This window comes from Cupressus sempervirens, chromosome 8 (genome assembly GCF_028749045.1).
Source record: "Cupressus sempervirens isolate cs-2001-9-10 chromosome 8, ASM2874904v1, whole genome shotgun sequence".
Lineage (NCBI taxonomy): Eukaryota > Viridiplantae > Streptophyta > Pinopsida > Cupressales > Cupressaceae > Cupressus > Cupressus sempervirens.
The window spans coordinates 323,781,445-323,805,650 of NC_143125.1; the positions used below are offsets into that span (position 1 = coordinate 323,781,445).

Sequence of the window (24,206 nt, forward strand, 5' to 3'; positions counted from 1 at the left end):
GCCACAATTCCCCTTGTTATATCACTAGTTATTATGTCATGCATTGGATTTGTCCACTATGGAAGAATAAAAGTGACTTCAGATTAGTCTTAAGTTGCCAGGGTGACATGACCTTCATTGGAGTAGCTTATATCAAGAAGGATGTTGATAAGCGTTTGCTCTTGAATAAGGAGATAAGTATATTCTGATCATTATATCTTTAGTATTATCTTTATTTGTTTTTTGTGGTCAACCTCCTATCTCTATTTCTATATATACTATAAGAGCAATTTGCCTTGATATTTTCCTTTGTCTCTGGGGATGTTCTTGCAGGAAAAGAAGAATGGTACATTAGGCATGCTACCAACATATTGTGCAGGACTCTATCTTGTGATAGTAGCTCCAAGTGGTTTTTGATCTAGGATTCATTAGTCATATGTTGATCATACTAGATAAAGTGAGTCTATTGGAACAAGGTATCTTCTATGAATGGAATTATGAGTATTCTTCCTATGAATGGAATTATGAGTATTCTTCTATAACAAGAGGGAGCCTAAGATTTCATTAGAGAAAACCTTGGACAAAGAAGTTAGAAGGTTGATGCATGCAATTGAAGCTTCAGAAGCGAACCACATTATCTTTAATGTCTAGTGTTGCCAAGCTTGAGGATAAATCTATAGTTTAGTACATTCACTCATGTTACTATGAATCAAGGTATGCTTCTGTGAGAGAGGGAGCATATAGAGGATATGCTTGTGTTGACCTTTGAGATCTTGTTTATATTTATTCAGAGGGAGTAGACCATGTTGAGATGGATTCTCTAGTGATCAAGAAATTGTAGCACTCAAAGGACCATGATTCATGAGATAAAGTTCCATGTATGTAGACTGAAAGGCCTTTATGTGAATGCCTAAACCATAGATGCATAGTTGGAATGCTATTCATTCAAAATACATTTTACTGGAGATCTGACAATCGATATTTTCTCCAAGCCTTTTGCCAAAGTGAAGTTTGTACATTATTGAAAGCAAGCTTGGAGTAAACAATCAAAGCCCTTATTGAGAGGGAGCCTCAACATCAATGATTACCTAAGATGTACTTTATGTTCTTCTTTGTAAGGGATAAGTTTGAGGTGAAAACCCTTGTTCCATCTTTTGGGAATATCCATGGTGGATCCTATGGAGCCCAAATTTTTGTCAATTTTAGGGGCTCCCATTTGATCATTTTCTCTCAAACATTGATGCTGGAGTCATACTTTAAGAGCAAAGATGAATATGATTTTGGAACTCATCACTCCTGTTATGTGGTTTGTCATCGGTATCAAAAAGGATTGTGAAAATAATGTCGTTCTTACCTTGGAAATGGTTGCAAAATATATGCAATTGGATTTGTGCATTAATTGAATAAATTTTTCAACTCTTTTATGTCTTAAGAAAACTATAATAGAGAAATGACATAAATATAGAGCCCCAAATCAAAGTTGAGACAACAACAATATGCAACGGGCATTAGTGTTGCATTTACAGTCCAATTCGTTTGCATTCTAATAAGGAGCTTTTTTGCTGACAGGAGCATAATCTACAAAGATAATCAAATCTATATAAAAAAAAGTACATAAGCACACAACCCATTATATATGAATATATAAACATGATGCTCAATGCATAAGATATGAAAGTACTCTAAAGATGTCGAGAGTTATCTTGCACTCACACTAGTCTCATATTCTCTGCTCGAAGAGTTATCGCATACGTAAGGCAAGGGATGTTTGAAGGCTCACATCGATGGTGTTAGCCTGAAGCAATTCGAAAGGAAACTTGATGGTATCATTGTTCTGGTTTTAATGTAATGACCTTCATGGATGAAGACCGCATAGTTTAGTAGATGATGTTGTATTTTGTCTATTGCAGTGGAAAATAAAGCCGCTGAAGCAAGGAGTTTTATATCAGTTGTCATCAATCATTGATAATTTTTCATTTATTTAGTAATCTACATCTAATGATATTTTATATTCTAGTGTTTGTTTTGGTGATGACAAATATGCCCATGGGCTTGCAAATTACCTACTGTGTCTTTTCTTCTATTCACAAAAGGCAGCATTAAGGATTATCGTCATGATCATTTCTCGTTTTGGCTATGCGATATTCATATTACCAGATGGTGCCTCAATCGCGAATCCTCTCTAAGCCGACTTTTTAATTTTTGCCAAAGACATCTATCAAAATATGATGGTTAAGGGAAAATAATAGAGTTTTGTGCTTAGCGAATGATGATTTGAATCCATTTTGAGTTATCGGACACTTGTAACCTCCAAGTGGTTGGTTGGGAGACATGTAAAGACACCGTTTCATCACCACACCTTTTCATAGTTTATAAATATGATACAAATGGAGTAAAGATACAATACATACACAATATTTTAAAAATCCTAAAAATCCTGAGCATTCTTAAATTGTTCAAATATTTTTGATATATCACTTTCTTATTGGCAAAGATCAAATGATTGAACCAAGCTGGCAGATGTTGGGACATTAGCAAACAATCTTTTCTGTTTTTTGGGATTGAATTGCAACAAATAGAGCATCATCATTGAGTGTCTTCGTTGCAATCCATTTTAGGCATATCAGTAAGGAATTTTATTATATTTATTTGCAAGGTTTTAGAAGTTAGATATTATATAATTCTGTCCTTTATGATCATTTTCTATTTTCTGCAAGTGATTTAACACTGGATAAGTGGATTGAATCATTTATAGCTTTTCAATTTTGATAATCACAAATATCGTGAAATATTAAATTGTTTTTGTATTTGAGTCTATTTTGTCTTTGTGTGAGTTAAAAACAATATAGACTAGTTTGAAAGTACATAAATGTAGTTGATTTGTCGCATCTTGGTGATTGAATTATTTATAGTTTAATATATTAAATTTCATAAAGTTGTACGTTGAGATTTATGATATTGACTCTATCACCCCTTTCAAATTCTGGCACTAGTCGTTAAATTGCTTATAATTCCTAATTCATATGTTGGCAATCATTTTGTATCTTTCCGTTGAAAGTTGATAGATATATTCACGTGATTTAAAACCCATTATATCTTTTCTTTTCAACCACTTATATTTATATAATCATCAACTTTGTTCTTAACTTAGAACTTACCAGTTGAAAGTAATCATATTTCAAATATATCATTCAAGTCATACTTATTTGAGCAAGGTACAAGTTTCCTAGAATCTCTTGCCATTTCTAGAGACTCTCGTTACATTTAAACCTATATGTTTTACGTAATCTTGGATTCAAGTGATTGGTTCAGGAGTAGGTGCACCTGCCTTGGCCTTGCAAAGCCAGAAGCGTAGGAAACTCAAATTACATCATTCAGTTCCGTCAAGTTGGCCATAACCGGTTGGATATCCAACCATCAAGTTGGCAAGACTTGTAGGATTCCAATCTGTGGTTTTGGAAACTAACAGATCCACGCTTTGATATGGTTCATGGTGAATTTCATGTGATTTACTATATGATTTTGTAAAAACATCATGAAAGGTGGCAATCTTTCGATGATGTTTGATTGTGGTTACTATTGTAAGGTGACAACGTTAACAATAGTTTCACCTGCTATCATGATGGATGTCATATGGTTGATGTCTCTGGAGATCATGATAGTTCATATCTTTTATGTAATTAAGCAGTGTGCAACTACAATAAGTTATATTACTGAGATATGCCATGGTGGATACTATGAGATGCAGTATCCATAGACATTCCATGAGTAGATATCTTCTCTAGTTGACATCATGAGATGTGATGTTATTGAATATACCAAGAAAAGATCTGAGTATGGTGAATATCATATGATTGATATTCTTGGCATACCATACTCCTGCTAATACCATGAGGTAACAATAGTACATAGTGTTTGTTTATTTGGATTGAAATCATCCTCCCTAGCTAAGAGGGAGTGTTAATGATTGTAGCTTCAGTCAAATGATTCAAATTGATGAAATCAAATGTTTGAATGGCCTATAGGCCTTAAACATTTGATATCTATCCTTCACTAGTATTATCACGTAGCATTATTATTATTGATAATTTTTTAAGTAGATATAATATATGTGTATATTATAAATATATATTATCTATGTATATAATATATATGTATATTATATAGGAGATATATTATACACATACATTATCTATATATAAATTATTATCATATATAAATTATGACCATATATATTTATAATCATGATAATACATTGAACAAATGTCATTTATGGTAGATGTTAAAGAAATAACTAATTTGAGTTAAGCTATTAACATGGGACATGTCTTTACGGGAGACATGCCTCGTTATAACGTCTACATATTCATAGAAAGAGTAACTTGAAACACATTGAAACCATTAAGTGTTATTACAAGTTGTAGTAGAGATATATCATATCATTTATGCATCTAGGAGACAAATTTAAATTTCCTAAGCCTAAATTTGATCAAACTTTAACATGCGTATAGGGTATCTCGATGTATTTCCTCTAAATTTTCATAGTCACTGGAGCTATGGCTAACAGACTTGAAAAAATATAGGGAACCTTTTTGTGGACTAGTATGGTGGAAAAGAAAAGAATGACACTTGTTAACTGGGATACGTTCTGCCATTCCAAATCCCGAGGAGGTCTTGACATCAGAAAAATCTCTAATCGTAACAAAGTGGTCTTGGCTAAAATGAGTTGGTACCTTACTACTGGTAATGTCGAGTGGTGTAAAATAATGCAAGCAAAATACTTCAATCAAGGTTATTTTCATTGGGTCCTTGACTAGCATGGCTTCTTACTGGGTCTAAAATATGGCTTGCATCATTAAAAGAAAATATCTCTTAAAGGAGGGCTTTAAATGGTTTATAGGAAATGGTAGAACAATAAGATTTTGGGATGACAAGTGAATTAGGAGCAAACCCCTTGCAGACACAAACTACTCCCCACTTATGTACCATGCTAAGATTACTATCGGTTCCTTCGTGGCTGACTTTCATCCACAAGGTTGGCTGAATAAATCTCTCGCAACACTTTGACAACAAACCAAACTTGAGTACTTTGGCTTCGAATCTCCAACAACTTTTGTTTTGGGTTCGTCTACCTCTATACTCTAAGTAGGACAAGCTTATTTGATCTCTTCGAACTTTAGGGGCCTTCTCTATTAAAACTACTTATCTTTCCTTTCTTAATCTCACTAGTGATCCAACCAGTTGGTCCATGGTTTGGAATGACCAAATTATCCTCAAGATTAACTTCTTTTGGTTGACTACTATACGTGGGAAATCTTAACACTGGATAATCTTCATAAGCGTGGCTTTCAGATTCCTAACCACTGCTACCTTTTCAAGTAGGAGATCCAACCTATCTCTCTCTTATTCATCCTTTGTAAATTTGCTTCTTATATCTGGTAGAAATTCTTTAGAAGCTCAAAATCTAGTGGGTCTTCTAAACTAATGTTCACCAATTTATTCTTGATTGGAGATGCCCATCCAAACACCCTCTTATCAAGTAGTTGTGGATGCAAATACCCCCACATGTTTGCTAGTGTTTGTGGAAGAAGGAAATAATAGATGGTTAAGGGACCAAGAGCAATGTGCTGATGATGTGTTGTTTGTCCTCTATAAGTTCATTCAAGTGAACTTCTTTGTCAACAAATGGAAAGCCCAACACCCCCCTCCCCCTTGTACCCACCCTCTGGTTGGGACTCCTTGTTCTCCTCCAAGAACTTCCTAGGAGATTTCAATAAGTTTGACAATTCTAAGAAGATTGCCTATGCTACTACTCATTGGGAACCCCCCTTTTCTCCCTAGTGTAAACTTAGCTTTGATGGTTTTAGTAGGGATGGTTTGGCTGTGAGAGGAGGCCTTGTCAGAGACCACAATGGCTTTGTGATTATTACCTATGCTAGTCATTTACACAATTATACCAACAATTAAGTTGAAGGCATGGCTCTCTTACATTGGGGATTCACACTCTGGACATTGAGTAGGATTCCCAATTGATCATTTAGGGTACTAAAGAGTCCTCTTCTATGGGATGGTCCCTGTATGGAATTATAAATGATATCCGAAGTCTCCTAAATGGATTTAAAGATTTCAAGTTGGAACATATCTATAGAGAGGGCAATTTGTTTTTTGACCACCTGGCCTCAGTTGGGATCGGTTTAGATGACATTAGATGTTGGATAATGGAAATTCTCTCCCTCAAGAATGCTAGCACTTATGAAAAATGAAACTTGCTCACCCTTACGATGGTTTGCATTATGGGTTTCTATTTGTTGCTTATGTGGTTTGAGCTATTTGGCAGGCTCATGTTCACATACCCGTTTAAAACTTCCCTAATTTTCATCTGAATTTTTCACATGGTTGTACTTCGAGTACACGTGTTCAATGTAATCATCATTTTGTGAAGAATTGGCTTCATTTTCAAATAGATTAGGGGTCGATAACTTTTTTGGCAAGTATGATATCCACCCCAAAAATCATGTGTTTTCCAGATTTTCTTCTAGTTCCCTCATTTTTGCCGTACTCATACGTGAGTGTATTGATAGGCTTGAGCTAGATGATGATATTTTATGTATTTGTATTAATTGCATTTACAATCTTCATTTATTTTGCCTCGTTCCTCACATCTGTTCAAAAAGTCAATTTTTTGGGTTTTTCTCTCTTCAAGTCTTTGTTAGTGTAAAAACCCTTCATTGTGTCCGGTTAACTTATTGCTTGCTCACCATGGGTGGTGATTGTATCCGTGTTGATCAACAAAATACTGAAGATTGGAAAACTAATGGGACAATTTGGTACATTTGTAAAGAGGGTGGTATTGCCTAGTTCATGGAGTAATGAATGGGCAAGCCGAAAATCTTTCCAAACAGTTTTTGGGGTCTTGGAATGAACGAAGAGTCACTATGGGGGGCGCCTGGTTTGAGGTAAACATGGATGTTATAGCTAAGGCGATGAGGGCCTTTCCATAGAGGGTCGCAAATGGAAGAAAATAGTACAAGTTGTAGACTGTACTAGCTTAAATTAATTCTTTCTTTCCAAACAGTTTGTGGGGTCCTGGAATGAACGAAGAGTCACTATGGGGGGTATCTTATTTGAGGTAAACAAGGATGTTATAGCTAAGGCAACGGGGGCCTTTCCACATAGGGCCGCAAATGGAGGAAATGGTGAAAGTCCCAGACTCTACTAGCTTAAATGAATTCTTCCTTGTAATTTTAGAGGTGAGTTCTACTGTAAGCAACTTACTAAACCTTGGGACTGTGTTTGCCTCGTCATCATGAGGTATTTCACGTTTGAAGATAGGTTTGGTATCTACTGCTACTATCACCTCTCGTTTCTGAAACATTTCTACAACCACATTTACATTTTCTTTCCTCTTTATCTTTTGCAGTCTCTTGAAAGTAGGTCAAGCAGGCTATTGAAGGGGAAAACAGGGGAACAAATTTTTTCCATTTACCAAAGTTCAATGCTTCATCCCCACCACTTCTATCTTGCTCTGTGTCCTCCTTGCTAGATTATTGTGGAAGGGCCACACTCCTCCCCCCAGCCTCTGGAAGCCCTTCTAACACTCCTAGCCCTGGCCATAATGTGGACACCCTTTGAACCAGTCGTATCACCAAACACTCAAATCTTAAAATTAATTTAGAGTCCCCTAAGGAAAACGCTAGGGGTAAAGCATGGAATAAAAACAAGAAGAGTTTGACCGCTCCCACTAAACCCAAAAGCCTTAAAAAGAGTCAAATGGGTACTTTGATGTTGAAATCATAGAAGAAACAAATACCCATGCCACTTTAAACACCTTAAAGGAAAACCTAAGAAAATAATTGAAAAAGAGGCCTCTAATATCGAGAATGAGGATTTTGAGGAGTCAAGTAAGGAGGAAGTCTCAAACACAAGCTCTAACAACAGTTCCACCCATGTCTCTGCTAGTATTAAATCTGATCCTGTGGAGCCCAACTAGGATATGGTGGTCGCAGAGGCAGCTCCTCACTGATAACAAAGGGAAGTCTCCTATCATAGAGCAATCTATGAATGAGACCCCACCTTTGGATGACATGGAAGCCCTGAAGAAATGGCTTGAGGTGGTGGAGGCTAAGATTTGGGCCGTTGGCGGGAAGGTTGAAGACTAGATATTGAACTGTACAATGTTTGCAGGTTTGCCATTAAAGTCATGCACAATTCGGCCACCTCTCTCTATTTGTTGCAGGTTGCCAATGAGAAGAACTCTAAGGATGTAAAGGAGCAAAAGGACCTTTTTGATTTGCTCATGGAGGATTGGGTCACCCTTATGCGGACTTCTAAATGAAGAAAAATAAAGTTTAGGGCCTTTTGTTTTTTTGGGTCTAAGGTTTTTGGATTTTCAGGGTTACCATGGCCATGTCATGGTTAATTATGTTATTTTGAATTACTGCACTTATACAATTACTTGTGATGTCCCTAAGAGGACTATGTTTAAAACTGTTGTTTTGGTGGTTTACTTTGCCACTATTGACAGTATGATAAACTCTTTGATTATTTGGTTAGTTTATGATATTAGGATAAACTTAGTTTTTTTGGCTAGTTTATGAAATTATAACTACTATTCTGGTTTACATATTTAGTACCAGTTATAGTTTAGTTGTTTTAGCTTTTGGTAGTGATGCTTTGGTGAATAACAATGTTTAGTGCTGTTGGTTCCTTGTTGAGGTTGTTAATCTGCTGACAATGTTATAGTTTGGATCTGTGTTTTCTTGCCCTTGTTCTGCTCCATTACTAACAAAAAACTAACTAGAGCAACATTGCTTAAGCTCTTCCAATCATGGTTAATTATTATTGAGTACTTTGAGAAATGTATAATCAAATGCTTGGCAATTATGGCTCTCTGAAGAACTTTCTTTATTCCATGCTTTTTTATGTATTGCTTTTGGCTTTTGAGATGGATCATGATTCATATTCCAGTGGAGTTGAGCTATAGATTAAAATTGATATCACTAACATGTCCACGAAAAAATATTTTAGCTTCTTTTTTTGTTCCTTGGCATTTCTAATGGTTTTCTTCTCATCAGTATTTATAAAAATTGTGGAAAATGTGCAATGTAGATTTAAGTAAATATTTCTTAAACGTTGTAATAGTATTTTGCATTCTTCAATGCTATAAATGCTTCATGATGCTTTGCACTAAAGGTTGCCTTTTTGAATATTCAAGATTCAATATTTTCATCTGTATGATGCCTTAATGGCTTCTTTCACAGATTGGAGAGTACATTGCTTCACATGGAGGTGTTGTTACAGCTGAAGAGCTTGCTCCATATTTAGATGTTTCTCGAGTAGATGAAGACCAGGTATAATTAATGATACGCAATTTTTCAGTAGAGGAAGAAGTTAGTAGAATGCCATCATTCGACTATTTATTCTTCATGAAATTTAAGCATGTTTTCTGTTATACTTGCCTGTGCTAGATGCTAGCAACAATCTGAATTGTAGCATAATCTGCCACTTTATTCCATTAAAGTAAGTTTTATTTTGTAATTACACGATCAATAAGTATTTTTGAATCTTAGTAGCCAACAAATATTGCAATTGATTCTCACAACCCTAAAATCAAAACCAATACTTGAGCACAATCTCTGTAACCATATCAAGTCCTTCTAGGTATGTGTTGTAGCCATGTCCTTTACTTTGTTGTAGAATAAACAATTGTGAATCACTAATTACCCAGTCAACTAAGTTAATTACTACTTCACCAAATAGACAAAACACATAACTATTCATGGGCCTATTGCAATCCAAGTCATATATGTCCAACATCTTGTGCATTTCACAAGTCTTATAACTTAATTAATAATATTCCTTGGAAATATCTAAATACCCTATTAATATAATTCGAGTGCTCTCTACCAAAGCTAGACATTGTAATAGCCCGAGTAGCTCACACTATTGTAATGCTGGATAAGATTGTTTTTGTTTCTAAATGTCTTGCAATCTTGTGTTTTTTAAGAATATATGAATGTTTTGGTGTATAGCAAATACTGAAATATGAAAGTAACTCACAACTAATAATGCCAAATATCAAATTCTGAACACTCTTGCAATTAATGACTTGCAAATTTATTGCCTCACAAATTGAATATTACAATTAAATATAAGGGGAACCTGAAATGTTTGATAGAATTCCAATTTGCAGCAGACTGAACACATTCCACCTTGAGCTTTAAATGACACCAATCACAGCCTGTATAGGAAAGGCCCACATCCTTCAGCAGTTACCAACAACGCCAACAATGGCACCAATGGCACCAATATTATAGCCCTTTAAATGCTCAGATAATGGCATTAAAAACCAGACCTTTTATCAGTTTCTAGATGCCCAGATTTGTGATTGCAGCAGCTTGGGAAAGTGCTAATAATGATGTCTGAAACCTACAGCCATGTGGGAATAAACGACACAAATGCTATCCAAGGTTGCCCAATATGTATCACCAGCAATTAAAAAATCCAATGCCAATATGCAGCAAAGATTGATGCTGGAAAACAGAGATGTGAAATGCCCAAAATGTGCCTCTATATAGCAGATGCAAATACCAGTAATACCCCCCATTTCCTTCACAAATTCAGCCAACTAAAATCCTTTCCTTATAAACAGTAGCAACAGTCAGGAGGAATGACAAATCGTTTACCTCAGCAAAATTTGCCAGGCAATTGTAGAATAATTCTCAGAATTGAATCTACAATACTTCAGTTGTAGATCACAAACCCTTATACTTCAGCAGGGGCACAAAAATTCAGAACTTCAAAAGTGTCACAAAGACAACAAAGAAAATTAAGATAATCAAATGATCGGATGCTTTCCTCATCAAATGGGCTCATATTTATAATCTCCAAATGACATAAGTTTCTCAAATGAACTACACTTAAGAAGCTTCCTCAACACAACATTAAAATATAATAAAGTGCCATATAATATAATTATTAGTTACTTTTGGCACCCAAAAGTGACCTTTTCCAACATAACATAATATTCTTACACACAAGGCCACTGTTTCTTGTGCCCACAATTTAAAAATTTTCATCCTGGTTCCAATGAGTCATGATACTGAAGTGGCCAACGTACAACACCAACAAAAATAACAACCTCAACAAATTTAGATGAATAATAATAATTCACCCGTCTTGCGAAAATGACTGTAGAAGAATCATAATCAAAATCTGACAACACTGTAGTGATCCTGATGAAGAAAGACGATGAATGAACTTGACAGGATGACTTACTATAAATAGACACTCCCTCCAAGATTCTTGGAGCCCAAATGAGAAGCCTGAAATAAAAACTAAGAGCATCACTCAACGCCTCTGACTCAGTTGAGCTCATTAGAACCAACTATTTACTTACTATATATAGTAATTCCCTCAAATGGAGCCAAAACACACCATAGGCTGTTGGAAAGCTTGCAACCCCACAACTGAGACCGTGAAATCCCATTGTCACCTCATGAGGGTCACGATAGTGAACTAACCAAGCCAACTGCAGGAAGCTGTTAAAAATGAGGACATTACAGACATAATAATTATTAACATTATAATGATTAAATAATAAGATCTTATTATTAAATAATGATAATCAAGAAAATATGTTCTAAATTTAATTAATATTCATAGTTATAAATATCAATGAACATAGGATTACAATTTAGAACAGCAACTGTATTAAGAACAAAGCAAGATTAATGAGGACAACGATGAACTTTGTAAAAGACACAGTACGGTGAGCATGATAAATTAAAAGAAATGGCCGCAATAATGATAATTATTAATCATTAGATTAGTGGTGATTAGATAAATGGTAATCACTAGATAAATAAATGGCGATTACGAATTGATTAGGATTAAACATTTGTTATTAATAAAGCAGGGGGCTATGTTTAAGAAGGCAGTGTTGGCCTTTTGAAGATTATTAAGTATTGAAAAGACATGTCTCTTTGAAAAGTGATATCTATTCTAAAGCTTGTATCTCTTTAGTTGAAATGCGGATATATAAGAGTGTCAAGCAGAAACAACAGGGAAGAACATGGCAGAAGCAAGAAGAATACATATCAGAACCACTGACACATTACTTCAGATCAGCCATTATATCAAACCATCATTTGGATCATAAAGTGGCTCATCGCACGCACAAGACTGATGAATATCTGGAGCAGCGGTAATAGAATCCATTGCAGATCTCTATGATAACAATTAAGTTGCATTGTATAGTTGCCACAAATATATCAAAATTCCTTATAATTTTCCAATCAGTATAATATATATACTATCTCCTCATATATTTAGATCAATCCTTGCCACAATAGTGTTTATCTTCCATTGATTTGGACAATCACCATAAGCATCATCAGACAGAGAAGTTATATTATGTCATCCATATTCAATACAGTGGCATGATTAATCTCTGATGTTGTAGATGATACCATCCAAGGGTGACTTCCATTTGGATGATTGGAGTCTATGTAGAGAATATGGTATTACCAATAATGAGCTTTGAGGATTCATGGACCGACATTCTCTCAAATTCATCTAATCAGCAATCTAATAATCCATTCAGCATTTTTATATTACAGTCAACAATATCCAGGCATCAACCAGCACCTGTTAGATGTGTAACCCGAGATGGATTGTACAGAGTAATGCAGAGGTAACTATTCAAAAATATTGCATAATATATATGAATATTATAACATCAATGCATGGAACATATAATGCAATAAATGGTAAAATGATATATCTATTCATAGCATAATAGTCTCAAACATTAACTAGATATAAATAGTGATCAACAGTTGGTTAAGACTGCCAACTATTGGCAATTGGCACTGTTTCAAAACAAATGTTTTATTACATTACTCTTAACTAACAAAAGTATTATTGATGGCATAACTGCCTCTACATCGTCCGTCCCACAAAATTTGTTGTCTTCTAGACAATAGAAAATTAAAATGAGGAAAATCATTATTAACAAATCTATTGGGACGAGTGAGAGGGCATCTAGAGTAACTGAAGTGGTGGGCGGGAATTGTTGATGCAAAATCGTCAAGTCTCTATCTTCTATCATTTGCTTCTTACACACCACCTTCAACAACCTCAAAGCATTTCATGAGATCCTTCTTGGCAGTCCCTAGCTTTTGCTTCTCGACTTGTGCTATCCTCTCCTAGGAGAGATCACTCTCTAGCTCATGCACTCTGGTGTGTAGGGTAGTATCCCTTTCAAGAGCAAGGTATGCTCCTCCGCCTTACAAGCCATCCATGTAATTTTCTGTAGCTGTAAGAATGTATCACTAAAAGTCTCCACTCTAGCCAGGGTGCTAATCATCACCATATACCCTCTGTGTCCTGCCGCAATATGTGGCATACTCCACGCTTGCTCCTTCTCTTATACCTCCATCTTCGACTATCCTTCCTGTTTGAGGCATTCATTGAATTCTATATGACGCCCTTCTATCATGATCCTTAATAGTGCCCCGACTTCCATAGTGATAGAGCCCATATCAACCTCCCTTGCTTGGTATGCCTATCTCGTGTAGCTGGTTCCATAGCCTCCAACTCCACTAAGAATTGTTGTGCTGAGTTTGCAAATTGAGGGACATTTATCTCCACTTTACCACCTTCTGTAGCTCCCACTTCCTGGTCGCCCATATATTGACTCCCTTTGTTTATCAGAATAATATCTAGTTGGGCTTGGTTGGCTTCCTCATCTTGATTTCCCTTTATCAAGGCGGGTGAGGGTGGTGGTATGCCTTGCACCTCCATCTGAAAAATTGCCACCAAGTTGTTAGCTTTTGTATCCATATCTCCACCCTCTTTTATTTCTACCATCCCTACTAGTGGTGGCTATGGTGCTACTGAAGTAGTTACAATGTTGGCTGGGGTGACTACTTTTGTTGGAGCGCAAGGTTCCAGAGCAACCACAAGTTCCACAGGTTAAGCTCTTTTAATTCCATGCGAGGTAGTGATACAGATAGTGTGGGCTCCTCCTTTATGTGTTATGGGATCTACTACATTGGGATGGGTAACACTCTCTTTTGCACTCACTTTGCCCCCCATGGAAAGAGTGGCGACCTTTTTGCCTGAGATATCACTTCTTGTATCTCTTCCCTTCGTATTGCCATTATGTATAAGTATCGTATCTTCTTGTGCAAACTCTATATTTTCCTTTGCAACCTGTATACTTTCCTCCGCTCCCTGAACCGTATGACAGTGATATGGGCTGTACACACTATAGGGATGAGGTGTTCTATGGGCACGACTCTATTTCTACAAACAACACTTTGCTTTCTGCCCTTTCCTTTCGTACACTTCTGCTCCTTATCCGTAAGTTGCTAGTTTTGTTTAGCGAGACCACCTGATCTACCCTTCCTACGATTTTTGTATTCTTTTGTCTGTACATTGGCTTTGTTCTATTTCATCCATACAACTCCCTTATCCTGGATTTTCTATTCTGTACGCCTCTTTGTCAATCACATTTGTACATTGCCTTCTACGTTGCTTTGAAATTTCAATTTCTTTCGTACATGTCATAGGGAGAAGCCGATGTTTGCCCTTAGTTTCCTCCATATAGATCATATGGAGCAGGCGATGGAATTTCTTTTGCTTGCACAGTTCAACTTCTACTATATGATGTACGATTGTATTGCCTCTCCTCTCATTTCTTCCTACCATACGATGTACACTTCCTCTTCTCTTTCTCGGTTTCTTGTTTATCCTTGCCAATCTAATGGAAAATCTTGGACATATTCCCAATTTATTGTGCTGCTTAAGGGTTAGGGTTTTACTGGGACATTTCCTTTTTACTTGGAAGGTTAACGCTTTTGTCTTTGTATTATTTTTGATCTTCTATTTTTCGTTTTGTTTCTATTTTCCTTATAATTCCTTCCAACATGAGTCTTTTACTTCCTTATTTTTCCAACCCCTTTTCCTTCTATTCCCATCTTTCTAACCTTTATTTTTTTAAATTTTACTCAAAAGTTTTTTTTTTTCAAAGTTACCAGACTTAATTCCTTTTGTTTTTGCGGTCCTTGTTATCCTTGTTTAGTCTAGAAATACTTACCCTTAAATCTTTTAAGATACTTTTTCTTCATCCTCAAGACTATCTTTTCTAGGTGTTTCTGTTTCGTGTTTCTTTGTGAGCCCCTTTACTTCCTTCTTTTGTCTTCTTTTTATGCCTTTTTCTTCACTATCTCGTGCCTTCACCACCAAGGCTTATTGCCACAAGGTGTCAGGGGGGTGTCTTATATCATTGACTTTCACAATACATTCCAAGGTATTCCAAGTAGATTTTTTTGTCCCTAGAGGGGTTGGTTCCATTCCTTCAAAACTTTGATCCACGTCTGCTGTTATGTGCCAAGTGTGGAAGTGTTTGCTTGCCAGATATGGAAGTGCTCATATGCTAGAGTTGAGATGGATTGCACAAGATTGCATAGTACTAGAAATATATGAACTACAACAAATAGCATGGGATAACATAGAATAACATTACACCATAAATGACAGAATGATATATCTTTCATAGCATAATCGTTCCAACATTAATTACACCTTTCACTTGTTGTAGACTCCAACATATAGACTTGACTCGTTTGGTTAAGTGTCCAACCATCACCAATTGACGAAACAACTTACACCCCTTTGAAAAGATGTTTTATTACATTAACAACAATCAAAAGTCTTATTTAACTATTCTTGGTGTAATTGCCACCTACATCATTCCCCACAAAAGAAAAAAGTTGTCTTCCAAACGATAAGTATACATAAATTAATATTAAGGAAAAGTAATGACAAGAGTGCAGAAAATCACTTGTTTTGCAAAAACTCAAAGTTGTAGTGTAGTTAAATAAGGAGGGGGGGGGTGGGTGTCTAAGGGCAACACCCCTCATAAGGTTGTATGTTAGTGCCCCTCGCGGGGTTCTAGAGTGGGCTTAGTTTGTGCCCCAACGAGGTCGAGGGGCAATGCCCCTTGCCAAGACCAAATTTAACACCTTTAAAACCATACAAAACTCCATGGTGCACATCATGTTCTTGATTTTTTTGGTGTTTAAAACAATGCCGATGAAGGAAAAATTAGAAGTTTGAGAGCCTTCTTGCCCCTTCCTTGCGCTCCTTATATTTTGTTGGGTATGTGTCTCCATCCCCCTCTATCTTTGCTACTTCCAACATGCGGCAACTTGGCTGGAATATCTCATGATCCTCCATCTGCTAGTGGAATAATTCATTAAGGGAACTCATTTTGTCCTCAGAGAAGCTACCAAGCCTTAGTACGCCTTCCTCATTCGATTCCATCCTTCCTTCTTCACCTTACTCTCCTTCCTCAAACTCCAAGTTTGATGCCAATTCCTGGCTTATTGTTTGGCATTGTAGATCAATTTCATATCTTTTCCCTTTGCTTTCAATGGATAACATGTTCTTCTTCCTGTTATGGTTGTCCTTTTCAATGATCAACGATTCTCTGCCAAGTAGAGCATCGTATCTCTTCTTTTCTAGGGTGATGCTGCAAAATCTAAGAATTGTTGTGTTCCAACAGCTACTTTCTGGGCCATGAGAGTGCCAAGTGGTTTTATGCCATGTTGGTCCGCTCCTACTAGATTGAAGGTAGGTGTCCATACGGTCTGTTTTCCGAGAGCCTTCCATGTTTCTTTGGGAAGTATATTTACTCTAGATCCTACATCCACAATAGTATTTGTGAATTTATGGTCCATGATCTCCATTTCCACTATGTCAGGTGTTCTTATCTTGAGCATGAGCAACATCGGATCCAGGGGTTGAGGTCCCCTTTGTGGAGTACTTGTCCTTCTGGCTTCTTGTCCACGACCTTGTCTTTTCTTGTCTTGGTATTGTTTTCTTCTATGCTATAGATTGCTACCATCAATTACAACATTTGTTTTATGATGTTGGCCTTTGTTGCTGACCATACGAAAATGTTTGTTGCCTCTTGAGTTTGTCTTTGTTCCTCTTCCACTGCCAATTGTGCTTCCTTCAGCCTTTCCTTTTCACTTTGGGGATCAGGGTATGGGGCTTTCTTTGCTTAAAGTTTGATAATCGCCATTACTTCCTTTTCTGGTTTTATGACTTCTAGCATGTTCACTACCTTTTTTTTCAGAGAATCAACATCTTCATGGTTCCCCGACCCATAATACAGACATAGCATGCTTCCGCCACTTTGGCATTCCCGGGCAAAGTGTCCACACTTGTTACATCTTCTACATTTTATCATTGGGCAACCTTTTGCATCATACTAGATATGGCTTCATAGTGTGTTATTATTGCTTCTACTTTTATTATTTTGATACCCTCTTGGGGAGGCATTGGAAGTCGTAGTTCTTGGCTGTTTGGCGGGTGGGGTTGCTTGTTCTATGGTTAGGAGCACTTGTGTTATCCTTACCTTCAAATTATACAAGCACTCTTTCATGGAGTGTCCCATGACTTGACATATGTCCCAAAACAATTTTTTGGGGCAATTGGTTCTTGTGTGCTCTTTATTTTTGTATTCTATGCACTATTATTGTTTGTTGTCCTTTGCTTCTTTTCTCCGTTCATCTCCTTCATCATTTGCATCATATCCTTGCGGAGTCTAAGGATTGTTCATGATTCCCTGTTACTATCTTCGTCATTGCTATCATCACTCACTTTTCTTTTGTTTCTTGACGTTTTGGTCTTGCTTTCAATATCCATTGCCTGATTGCTTGCGTCCTTGTATGTGAAGGGAGTACCACCTTCACTTTCCTCCAAATGAAGTGGGTTAAACCCTCTATGAACCCCTATTGAGGTGGGTCTTGGGTTGGGGAGGAGTTGCTTCATTGTTGTGGGTTTTTGTAGGTGGGTGTTGTTTGTTCAGCCTTTGATCCTCAGGCCTAGTCCCTTCTTTTTGTGCTGGGCTAGCATAATGTTAATGTTTTATCTTTTAGCTAGTTGTTTTGCCTTTGCTTTCGTTTCTTCGATCTGGTTGGGTTGGAGGCAATGTGCCCCAACCAGTTTGGTTGTTGATGGAAGCATTGTTAAGACTTCTGCTTTTGACAGTTTCCTTTAGTTGGTGTGGAGTCATCTGTTATGTTCTCTGATTAGAAGGAAGCTTCTTGTTTTCAAGGGCTCCTTCTAGTGGCTGGATGTTTTTGGTTTCTGTAGCAGGCAGATTTTGGGATTTTCCAATCACTGGGTGGGATTCAAGTATTCTAAGGTGTAATGGGCACCCTAGAAATTGCTGAAATAATAATAGTTCTCAAAATGATAAAATCAATACATGGCAATGTATTCCAAAGGCCAAACCCCAAGGGAATGACGTCTAGAATGTTACAAGAGAGGATAAATGTCCTCTAATGCCAAGAAAGATATGTGACTCACAAATCCAAGCTCTTATCAAATGCAATTCACAATCATCCGATGCTAAACAATGAGACTCTCACCCCTATTTATCCTTTTCCTTCACCCTTCTAGAAGGAACTAAAACATTAATTAATTGCATTTACTAGAGGCTTCCCCCTTCTAATAATTAATGCATTCTCTAGAAACTCCTCCCTGGCAATACAATAATTAATTGTGCTTCTAGAAAATTAAATTACTAGAGGTTTCCCCCTTTCCAATAATTAATACACACTCTAGAAGCTTCTCCCTTGTAATACAATAATTAATTAAATTAATTAAATATAAAGTCACCTTTTAATTTTTAATTTATTTAATGACTTTATAAGAAATTAATTTAACTGCTAAAGTGGGGACATTATAGTCCGCCCTCCTTGAAATTGCTTGTCCTCAAGCAATCTAGCAATACAATGAACTTCGACCTCCACTCGGATCCCAATTGAAGTAGTATGTGACATCTCTGTGGACATAAACCAATTGCAAACAAGCATTATTAGGACCAACCACATGTCCTGTAGCCTAGCACCCAAAACTTGTGTTGATGATGTAGAAGTCAAAATGTCACCAGAAGGTAACTCCGTAGATGATCTTTGTAACCTTTTCTTCTTTGTATCCACCCACATAATATATATTGGACTAGAGTTGCCATCATCACCAACATGCATTGAAGAAGATGTAATGACAAGCCAACCAGATGCACCCATGCTAACTGTATCAACAATAGGTGTAGCCACATCGAAATATGTGGACATAGGAACAACACTAACTGTCACAACAAAAAACTGAACTAGCTCTATAGTTGATGAAAACTCATAATTATCAACATGTGTGCCATCATTAGAGCACACATCAACTACGACATGCATGCTGCTAAACTCCTCATTAGATGGTTCAGTTGACACAGTAGTGGCTACTGATATGACTACATCCTCGCATTCTTCTAATCCCACTATTGTTGCATCACCATCCCCTGACAAAGCCTCATATGTGGACTTCGGCACACATGACTCAACACCAGATTGTGAATCAATAATACTAAAGCGTAAACCGACATCTATTGACTTTGTTGAAACACCCATATCATCAACATCATAGCTAGGTGGCTCTATATGTGTCTCGATCCCACCCAAGGAATCAACTACCTCCTGCACTGGAGCAACATACAAATCATCAATATTGATGCCCATCTGTCTAGCCATAAGCTGCAACATCATATCCATTCACCTATTCTGCTCATGAAATGTATCCAGTAACCTCAACATTACATTTTCCTGATCTGGACCGGTATTCCTATCATCTTGGTCACCCATACTGCTATCTTGTTCAAAGAATATCTCCTCTGTATTTGTATGACTGGATTGTATGTCCCTCTGCACGGATGAACTACCCTATTCATTCTGCAAGTCTGAACTCCTACTTTGTCTTGCTTTGGTATTGCGAAAATTATAAAGCCCTTGTCACATGCTCAAACATAGATGTTGAAGATCTCCACAGGATGGCAGGACTTATATCTCTGATACCATTGTAATGGGCAGCTCTAATACCACTGTAATGGGCACCCTGAAAATGCCCAGTAACAAAACCAACTAATGTCTTTGCATAGATTTCAATCCACATAACATGAACAAGAAGGAATTTATGTAAATTGAAGACTAAATTGCTGCTGAAATAATATTAGTTCTCGCAATGATAAAATCAAGTACATAGCAATGTATTCCAAAGGCCAAACTCCAAGGGAATGACGTCTAGAATGTTACAAGAGAGGATGAACGTCCTCTAATGCCAAGAAAGATATGTGACTCACACATCCAAGCTCTTATCAAATGCAATTCATAATCATCCGATGCTAAGCAATGAGACTCTCACCCCTATTTATCCTTTTCCTTCACCCTTCTAGAAGGAACTAAAACATTAATTAATTGCATTTACTAGAGGCTTCCCCCTTCCAATAATTAATGCATTCTCTAGAAACTCCTCCCTGGCAATACAATAATTAATTGTGCTTCTAGAAAATTAAATTACTAGAGGTTCCCCCCTTTCCAATAATTAATACACTATGGAAGCTTCTCCCTTGTAATACAATAATTAATTAAATTAATTAAATATAAAGTCACCTTTTAATTTTTAATTTATTTAATGATTTTATAAGAAATTAATTTAATTTCCTCTTATGCTCCACTTAGCCTTTGGAGAACGTGAAGGTTAATAGATGGGGTCATTACAGTGTGCCCTCCTTGAAATTGCTTGTCCTCAAGCAATCTCAGTCCTGTTTGCTGTAGCACCTGCTCACTCCCCCAAGTAGCATCTTCCTCTGGTAGATATCTCCATTTGACTAAATATTCTTTAATCAACCTGCTTCGCAGGGTCCTTTCCGTAGTATCTAGAATAGCTTCAGGTTTTAATACGAGCTTTCCTTCCTCATCTAATGGTGGTAATTCTGCTGAAGGCACAACTCTCTGACCAATGACTTTCTTAAGCCTTGACACATGAAACTCATTATGCACCTGACTGCCCTCTGGAAGCTCAATCTCGTAAGCAACCTCGCCCACCTTGCGAATCACTCTATAGGGGCCATAAAACCTAGGCTTCAACTTCTCTGCTCCGCTTTTCTTGAGTGATGACTATCTGTATGGTTGTAGCCTCAAGTAAACCATATCCCCAACCTTGAAACTGTGCTCTATCTGGTGTTGGTTAGCATACAATTTCTGCTGATTTTGGACTTGTTGTATATTCTCCTTGAGCACCCTCAAAATATCCTGACTATCCTGCAAGAAGTGTTTTGCTTTGGGCTCTCTACTATCCCCCAAAACCAGATCCATGAAACTAGGTGCTTCATAACTGTACAGTGCCATGAATGGAGTCATCTTGATGGACATATGATAAGTGGTGTTATAACAGTACTCTCCCATATGTAGCCATTTGACCCAAGCCCTCTGTTATGTAGTCACATAGTTCCTCAGATATCCTTCCACCCATTTATTCACAATCTCTGTCTGCCCATCTGTCTGTGGGTGATAACTAGTGCTAGGTGTAAGATCTGTACCACACAACCTAAACAATTCTTGCCAAAAAGTACTCATAAATTTATTGTCCCGATCACTAACAATGAAACTAGGTAGCCCATGTACCCTGAATATCTCTCTAAAGAAAAGATCGACCACCTGTGCTATTGTGTAATTAGATGGAATAGCAAAGAAGTGAGCAAACTTTGTTAGCCGGTCAACTATCATATAGATGCATTCTTTCCCCTGTACTCGTGCTAACTCGGTGATGAAGTCCATAGAAATACTTTCCCATTTCCTATCCGGAATGGGCAAAGGCTGTAACAACCCTGTAGGATATGTGTGCTCCCCCTTGTTCTGCTGACAAATTGCACACTCTCTGACATGCTTCTGAACATCATCCTTGAGCCTTTCCATGTGAAGGCCCCTTTCCTGGTAAGGTCTGAAAATCTCTTAACAAATCTCTCGTAAAATCCGCAGAGACCAAGGAATCCCTTATGCTGTGTAAGATTCGTAGGAGCAGGCCAATCAACAATAGCCTTAATCTTTTCAGGATCTACCCGAACTCCATCTGCGCTGATGATATGCCCAAGGTATAGTAGATTAGTCATCCCAAACTTGCACTTAGATTCCTTGGCATACAGTGACTCTTTCTCCAAAGTGGACAGCACCATCTTAAGATGTTGTAAATGCTCCTCCCAACTCTTACTAAAGACTAAAATGTCATCAAAGAAAATCAAGACAAATCTCCTAAGCTGCTCCCTAAATACCTGATTCATGCAACTCTGGAACATAGCAGGGGCATTGGTTAGCCCAAATGGCATAACCAAAAACTCGAAGTGGCCATAGTGACACCGAAAAGCTGTCTTCTCAATGTCCTCCTTCCTCATCCTGATCTGATGATACCCTGATCGTAGATCAATCTTTGTAAAAAAGCATGCACCATGTAACTCATCAATCAGCTCATCTATTCGTGGGATGGGATACTTGTTCTTAATGGTCTTCTTATTTAATGCCCTGTAATCGATGCACATGCACATCGTCCCATTCTTCTTCTTTACCAACACTACTGCTGAAGCAAAGGGACTCTTACTAGGCCTAATATGCCCTATTTCCAACAAATCCTTAATTGTCTTCTCTATCTCATCTTTATGTTTCTTAGGATGACGATAAGGAGTAATCATAACTGGTTTGGCTCCCTCCTCGAGCTCAATAACATGCTCTATCCCTCTGTCAGGAGGAACCCCATGCGGAATCTCGCCAAATACCTTAGTGTGCTGTCAAGTATCTCCTAGATATTTGGTGGTTGACTCTTCACCTGTGGCTCTTGTGAAGTTGGCATAGTGAAACATTCCGCTGCCCACTCTATGTTATTATGACGAAAAAGTCTCTGCATTCTCCTTAGGGAAACTACTTTGCAACTCCCATCTGAAAGTCCTCTAAGTACAATAGTTCTTCCCTCATGCTGAATCCTCATCTCCAATTTTGCTAGGTTAAGTGTGAACTCTACTAGCGAGGCCATCCATGTCATGCCGAGGATGACATCATAGTCCCTCATGGCACATGTTTGAGGGATTTCACCAGTTTGGTCAGATGGCTCAGGCAGCCATGTATTCTTTGTAGTTTTGGTTTGGGGATTCTCAAAACCCCAGTGGTCTCTATTCTGTAGAACTAGTTTATGTGTTTTGCCAGTCCTATGTGCTGATTTTTCCTGGGACAGTCGGTTCCAACTTTGACAATGTCTCTTTGGGCTGCAGATCGCTTGTCTTACTTGAGCTGCTAGACCTTGTTGTGTATTATCTGTGGCAGAGTTTCATTCTGATGGGGTTCTAAATCCCTGGTAAAATCTACTTGTACGGGGTTTTGGGTCCCCTCAAAACATGCTTTTACCCTAATTGAAAACTTAGATTGATTAAACCTACATGTCTATAAAGACATTGGTACTTTATTATTCCATCTAAGCAATATTACAAATCGGTAGCCTTTCTTACATAGCATCAGGGAAGCCGCTTCACAATTGATATGTCATTCTTTAAGCAATAATACCTCTTTACAATACGTTCATTTGTGCCAAACTAAAGGATTGGGTATCAATTATAAACATAAAAGAAATTTCATGGAATTGAAATATAAGAATTAAGTCCCATATCGCATAACACAAACAGGGGACATTGCATTGAACTTCCAAATCCGATCTCAATGAATTAAACTTTTCAAGCACAGTAAGTATAATCAAATTATCTTTTTCATGTGTTTGGCTAGCTTGGACTGTAACATTATCCAAATATTTCTTATAATCTGGTGGTGACTGGAACCCTTTTTTTGGTCTGGCCACAGACAGTAATTGACAATTAAATCTGCAGACTACTACTTAAGTTGATATTACATAATTTTTTATTTAACCATTTGTAAGATGAATGTTTTTACCTCAAAATTAGACTTAAGTTTGTTTTAGATTTATCACCTCTCATTTTGAAATGAAATTGGTATCAAGGGCCGCTTCAAGATTTTCTTGTGTTTCTTATAATACCTTTTTTTTTTATTATTAATAGTAGATATATTTAATTGATGGAAAGATATGGTTTCAATTTTCTACGGTGATTGTGTTAATATAATAAATCTTAAGATGTGTTTAGTCCACATTATATGCTACTATTTAGGTTTCTGGATTCACTTGGTTTCTTTTTTTGGTGCAGGAGGATGAATCATATGTTTTACCTGTACTGCTACAATTTGATGGACGCCCAGAAGTTGATAGCAAGGTGAGACAATATTTCAGTTCAATTTTTTGAGGAACCGGTCAACTTAATTGGTAGACAG

At 37.2% G+C, this 24,206-nt stretch overlaps 1 protein-coding gene across 1 annotated transcript in view; it reads left to right on the forward strand.

Moving 5' to 3' along the window:
- LOC149542678 (uncharacterized protein At5g03900, chloroplastic-like) overlaps positions 1-24,206 on the forward strand; it is a 219,102-nt gene that overhangs the window by 84,204 nt on the left and 110,692 nt on the right. Inside the window, exons 7-8 of the mRNA XM_089797557.1 lie at positions 9,240-9,329; positions 24,083-24,148. Of these exons, the coding sequence (XP_089653683.1) occupies positions 9,240-9,329; positions 24,083-24,148 (156 nt within the window). The remainder of the gene's footprint in view (positions 1-9,239; positions 9,330-24,082; positions 24,149-24,206) is intronic.